The sequence below is a fragment of the Austrofundulus limnaeus genome, unplaced genomic scaffold (assembly GCF_001266775.1).
Source record: "Austrofundulus limnaeus strain Quisiro unplaced genomic scaffold, Austrofundulus_limnaeus-1.0 Scaffold9, whole genome shotgun sequence".
NCBI lineage: Eukaryota > Metazoa > Chordata > Actinopteri > Cyprinodontiformes > Rivulidae > Austrofundulus > Austrofundulus limnaeus.
Genome location: NW_013952411.1, coordinates 3864592 through 3870946, shown reverse-complemented (window position 1 = coordinate 3870946; position 6355 = coordinate 3864592). Strand labels below are relative to the sequence as shown.

General features: G+C 37.3%; 1 protein-coding gene across 1 annotated transcript in view; it reads right to left on the bottom strand.

Annotated features, from left to right (window-relative positions):
- The window catches only part of adamts7 (a disintegrin-like and metallopeptidase (reprolysin type) with thrombospondin type 1 motif, 7), a 142552-nt gene that overhangs the window by 101476 nt on the left and 34721 nt on the right, over positions 1-6355 (bottom strand). Inside the window, exon 4 of the mRNA XM_014001567.1 lies at positions 5911-6107. Coding sequence (XP_013857021.1) covers positions 5911-6107 — 197 coding nt within the window. The remainder of the gene's footprint in view (positions 1-5910; positions 6108-6355) is intronic.

Genomic DNA, 6355 nt, shown 5'->3' with positions numbered 1-6355 from the left:
ATGGAATTGATCTTGGAGAAGTTGATAGATCGGCTCGGCGGAATTGTCCACACTATTTGTCTGATTGGATTCGCCACCTTGAGCTGCACCAACAGAAACTCTAAAACAGATGGAAAATTGTTMTCGTCTGCCTGACTCTTCTGTTCCAAAAACAACTGATTACAGAATCTGGCTCTCTCTACAGCGGCCTTGATCTGTTGAGTAAATTCTTCCTGGTTGGATTACATCGACGAGGCTCTGCCCCACACCTCCCCCCTCCTCTCACACCTGTCTGATCTGGTTCCTAGAGCAGGCTGAAGACCACACAGAATGAACAGTTACCATCAATATTCTGAACTATGGCTGCGCTGGTTTTGGGGACTCGATTCTTCAGGCCCCCTAAACTCACTTACTCCTCTGGCTAATAAATCTGCTCTATGAAGAGGTGTTTTTTTATAAACACCATAGTGTGTCACAGTGTTGATATAATATGACGTTTTTGTTTGTTTTTTTCCCTCATCTACCCTTGTGTGGTTTTTAGTTTTTCTTTTAAGGGTAGCGCCTCCTCATGATGTCTTCATGAAGATGATCCTTGCTCTGTGCAGGGTCTATGGCTGCATGACCCAGGGCACCTGTTCTCCCATGTTTGTTATGTTCTGTCTTCTTCTGAATGGATGTTCTGAACTGTAATTTCATTGTGCTCTGTACGATGACAATAAAGGTCTCTCTAATCTAATAAAGAGGAACTACAATGCTTTGGTCTGATGGGGATTTGAAGCTCCTTCTTTAAGTTCAAAGGAGATGCATTACACCCCGCTCCCCTCCAGTTTTCAGGCTGGTCCACTCCAGTGTGATAGAGGGGTGTACAAACATATAGCTGTGCAGAAGATTTTTATTTACAAATTAATTAAACAATGTCAGCAATGGAAGACTTTTCCATCCAGCCTTACATGTTGGAGCCAAAGCCCCACCCAGAGAGAGAGAGAGAGGAGAATGAAAACGACAAATTTTGTAGATGGTAAGTTCAGACATTATTTGGCAGTTTTGTCACAAATAATTAGACATACTAGTTCAGAAAATATCATAGAAAATAGAGAAAACATCAAATATAATTGACAGGTTGACAAATATAATCCAAACAGAATTAAAAAAAATCTATGCCGCTCCGGGGTGGACTAAATTCTAATTTTCTGCACTCCTAGAGACTCTAAGGACACAACAAAATGTATTCAACGGCTAAAAATGTGGATTTTAGATGAGTTTGCCCCTTTACAAGTATTTTTTTCTTGCTTTAAGACCGAWACACTGAACAAGAGCAGAATGTGTTAAATTATTAATTTTGTTAACCTGGACATTTTCCTCATTTCAAGAATTGYGATTGTCTCATTTCCATTAGCAGATTATTTGACAATTTGAGGAAATTAAGACTCAAATTATGTGAAATAATTTATCCATGGAGTAAGAAAATTGCATGGTAAGATTTCCTTGTCCTACACCTAAACCCACACTCAAAATCAGCATCCATACACTACCAATGAGGACCAGGTTTTGGTCACCATGAGTCTGTGTTTTTCTGGAGAATGGTTCCTCACAATGTAGCAAAAACGTGTCCACGCTCAGACACACACACACACACAAAAAAACATTAAGGCAAAAGGCGTTTGCCTTTCGTGGCAGGGGATAAAATTACTTTGAATTCTGGAAGACGAGATGAATAAAAAATGAACAATTTAGGGTTTTCTGACTCTTTGCAGCCTTGATGTTTTGGCGACAGTAGCAAAATCATGCAGAAAATTGGTTTGACCACTATCTAATAAAGACAAAGACTTATGAAAAGCAGATTACAGTCTGTCCAACAGAGCTCACAATTTACTCTTTCGTTATCACATAATTTYAAGTTGCACATGTTCAGAGCAACAAAAGCAGTGAGCAGATTTCACAGCTTGGCTGAAAGGATGCATAAAGCAGAATAAGGGTTCAAAAAGTGGGTAATGACTTTTCAAACRGGCATTCAAAGTTTTTACACCCTGTGTAAAGACTGAGGTGCTTTTTATTCACATAAATGATTATTAAACTAGGTTTACTTGAAGTGTCATACAAAAATATCATGAATAAATGTTTACKCAGTCTTTCTTTATATTTTCAGCACCATTGTTTCTGTTGTTTATGTTGTGCTATTTTGGGTCCATTATTTTTTTCTTCCTGCAGTCTTGAGCTACTAATGTCAATGTGCATGWCTCTGCTGTCACGTCATGAAGGCTAAACTGTGACTTTATGCTCTTCTAAACTGCTGGTTTTAACAAAACAAATTCATTGTTTTGTTTCTTTAAAAGTGAAACAACATCACACAAATATTTTTTTGCTTATACTTTTCTTGAATTTGTGACAGTTATCTACAGATGTAATACTGTATCAACAGGCAGTATATTCCTGTACAGAGCTGTATTTCTGAGTGTGTTTGTTTTAGGCAGAGGTAAGGTGAAGGCCATAGCAGAGGCTTGACTTGTTTAAAGCCACGTTTGTTAGAGGTGCGTAACAGTACTGAAAAAAGGCATAAATGTTTGTGAAACATCCAGATTTTGAGAACAAAGAAAAGGCTACATTTAAACCCATCGTTGACCCTCAGCTATGATCGACTCAGATGCATGAAATCAACACTAGCTCTAAAATCACAACCTAGTGCTAATCTCTCAGCTTTGCCCTTATCCATCTGCAATTTATCAAGATATATTTTGAGGCACTAGACCAGACAGCAGGRTAGCRGTCACAGTGACACAAACTAAATACYGTATTTTTAATTTTGTTATTCCAAAAGACATAAAACGAGCATTATGAAAAACTATTTTAGCCACAATCCTACATGTGTAGACCATGTTGAGAATTAYTGTAAATAATAATGTAATAATAATGAGTAGCCACATATATTTTTAAGCATCATGTCACAAAGTGAAGCTGGTTCCGAGAAGAGCAGCATAACATGCTGTATAAAATATGGACCTGTTGTCGAGCTGCAGGCATCAGTGATGAGACGATGGAGCAACTKGTTTCTGAGGAAGACGATGCCTTTATTGCTTGGATCTGTTCCGGATTCCAGCGAAGCTCTGTGATATTGTTTTCACAAAGCAAAACAGTTTGGAGCTTTAGAGATAAAAGCTTGAAAGGCCTAAGATGAGATCCATGAGAGGAAGTATGGAATAATGGCTGCTTCCTTTGTGTATTATTGTCCGCCTGGTCAGTTGAAACATCATTTCTGGCTGGAAGTTTCCCCTCCTGATTCTGGTAGGACGATACTTCGGAACATCTGGAAGTATTTTTGACTTTATGTTTTATTTTCCTTCAAACTATCCAGCAATGATATGTATTGCCTAAGCAGTAAGAGCATGATATAGAAATGAAAGAAACTGGGTTTTATTTAAATCTCAAAAACTTACCCCCCCACCCCCCGCCCCACCAACTGTCATGGTCTGTCTTTTTGTGTATTTTCTGTGTTTTATGTTGTTTCTCCTTCTAGTGTTTAGCCCCACCTTCACTCACCTGTTCCTCGTGTGTCTCCTCCAGGTGTTTCTTGTTTACCCCTCATTAATTGGTCTGTATATTCTGCCTCGTGCCCACAGTATTTGTAGAATAATTGTGCTGTCAGCCTCAGCCTGTGTGCTCGTTGTTCCTCGTGAATTCTAGAAGTTGCATCAGCGTTCTTTATTAAAATGAACAATGTTTACTTGTGCCAGTTTTTCTCTGTTCCCTGGGTTGATCTGCTCCATATCTCTCACCAACTGTTTTTAATGGGTTATGACTTAAACCTACCAAATAAATGAAACATGTTTCGAATAAATGGCATATATCCTGATCCACTAATCCTACAATATTCATCATTTACATCATTCMACAACTTTCCATCTTTTGTCTCATTGCCACTTACAGTTAAGGTAATTTAGTCCTCTCACACTCCAGATAAAGTTGTTTCTGTTCACATCTCAGGCTAAGAAGCTGAAATAAACAATCCTTCAACAGGTTTTAAGATTCAGATTTTTTTATGGTTACCATAAAAGAGGATGAATGAAGTGTTTGCATAAAGCTGCCCCTGCTGCAGGTTTTCATTTGTTTTGAAGTGATCYTGAAGAGAAATCAGAAACTTACTGCACTTGCGTCTACAGGATTTGCACAGATCAGCTAGATTGTGAAAGATWCAAATGCAACTCAAACTTTAGTTTCCTGAATTATTTCATATGGGAGCACTAMACACCTAAACTTGAATCATTTAGTCTCACAATTTCCTTGATGTYAATGTTTTCATTATTTTTAATGCATTGTTATAATCCAAACTGTTTAAGTTGCCTTGTATCTGTTTTTATTAAGATGTTGCAACTGGCCATCTAAACTGAAAACAGAGCCTCATCTTCTTTGTGTTTCTTACTGTGACRAGAGCAATTTGACTTTTTAAGCTTAAAACAGCCGTGAGCTTCAGTTCCCCCACTCTCCATTGTCTTTCTCTTTATGTTGTGAGCCATTAACGTTTCACAGTTTTGGGATTTTTTTGTTTGTCAAATGACAATGGGTGAGGAGAAAACCCTCTTGACGTTCAAGGATTTTCATGGCTGGAGTCGACCTTTGAAACATTTTCATAGATTCAGTTAAAGAAGTGGTAATAAAAATGTCTGTGACTGGTTGTCACAAATAAATTGTCTAAATTCAATTTGTGTAGTTACTTTTTTCTGTTTGTTATGAGTCAACAACACTGACTATATGAGTTTAGGAGCTGAGTTATGTAAAATGTACTCAGAAATGAATAAAATGAAATGAAATGAAATTAAATAGTCAACTTCTGGACTTCAATGAAAAGGAAGCCAGTGTTCAAAGCCAAATTCAAAACCTTTAAAAAGYTTGAAAAATCATAACCCAAGGTCACATCAAAGTGTACAAACATCTGCCTTCTCAGAAGCAAATTGTTGAAAGATTTTTAAAAACGACTTAAGACTCAATGCTGTGTGACTTTGGATTAAAAAAAAAGTTTTGATTATGTCCTGATGCATCTCAGTAATCCAGGTAGAAAAAAAATCAAAACCAATAAGTCAGGTGATKGGGCACATGACCCTCTATGAACAATAGAGTCAATCAAGCCTATTGTTTGTCGATGGCCTTCTTTTGCATGTGACTAACCTGTTTGTCCACCATGTGGAGGCAGTGCTTATAAGGCTGAGTTCACCTGAAACTCAGACTGAAGAAGACTCTTGGAGGAGAGATGAAACATTTCACTAAAGAACCCATCCAGAGGACCTACTTATTTTTTCTTTTTGAGTTTTGATTATGCAGTATGACATCATTTTGAGCATCTTTGTTTTCAATAAACACATTTTGAATTTAGACTTTAAACACCATCCTCAACAGCATTAGAAGCTTTAGCGCTGCTTTTGTCTCAGGATGATGACATCATAACGAGCTGAGTTGAGCACCAACAGCAAAGGTTGTGCTCCATTCTGAAATGCTTAAATGTAAACTTCAACATTTAACTTTGAAATTAAACTCTTACGTTTAGATTAAGGATTTAATTTGTACATATATTTTTGAACGTTTGAATTTACCATTTAATAAAAATTAGTCAAATGTAAGAGCAGGGAGCTAATATGTTAGAGGAAATTTTCAACTGGGATTTTACAAAGAATGTAAATGTGTTAGTGACAATGTTTTAACATTTTATTTTTCACTTGGCACCCTATAGTTCTGAGTAAAACATTTGTATGATATGATACAAGAGTACTTTGTGATAGGAATTTTATGCACTATTTGTTGAAGCAATGTGTGGATAAACAAGCTGTGAGCTTTTTTCTTTTTTTCATTAAGGGTGAGCTTACGTCAGGGACTCTGATTAGTGCTGTAGAAGCTAAAAACAAAATATCTTATATTATCAGCATAGTTCTAATGTTAAATACTCACAATGTTCATGACAGCAAGAACGTAGTTCTCCACATCTTTGCTCCCATGATAGTCAACCATCTTAGAGTCAGCCACCACCAGAGTCTCCACCCACTTCTCGTTGCTCACTGAACGCTGTCGAATTCTCCTCCTCCTCTGACGCCGATGCTCCCACCGCTCCCGCCTGCGCTCGCTCTCCTCAAAACTGTGCTGGGAATCTGAAGATGGAAGAAAAAATTAATAAAAACGTACTTACTGAGGTGAAGTGGCCCAGGCCTCCCTTGCAAAATCAATCTCAATGGGATTTGTCTGGTTAAGATATGGTGAAAAAATAAAACATTAAGTAAACATTGAAAAAAGTGCGCTGACAATTTTTTAGGATTTTTTTTAGAATTAACACTAAATGATAGATAGATAGATAGATAGATAGATAGATAGATAGATAGATAGATAGATAGATAGATAG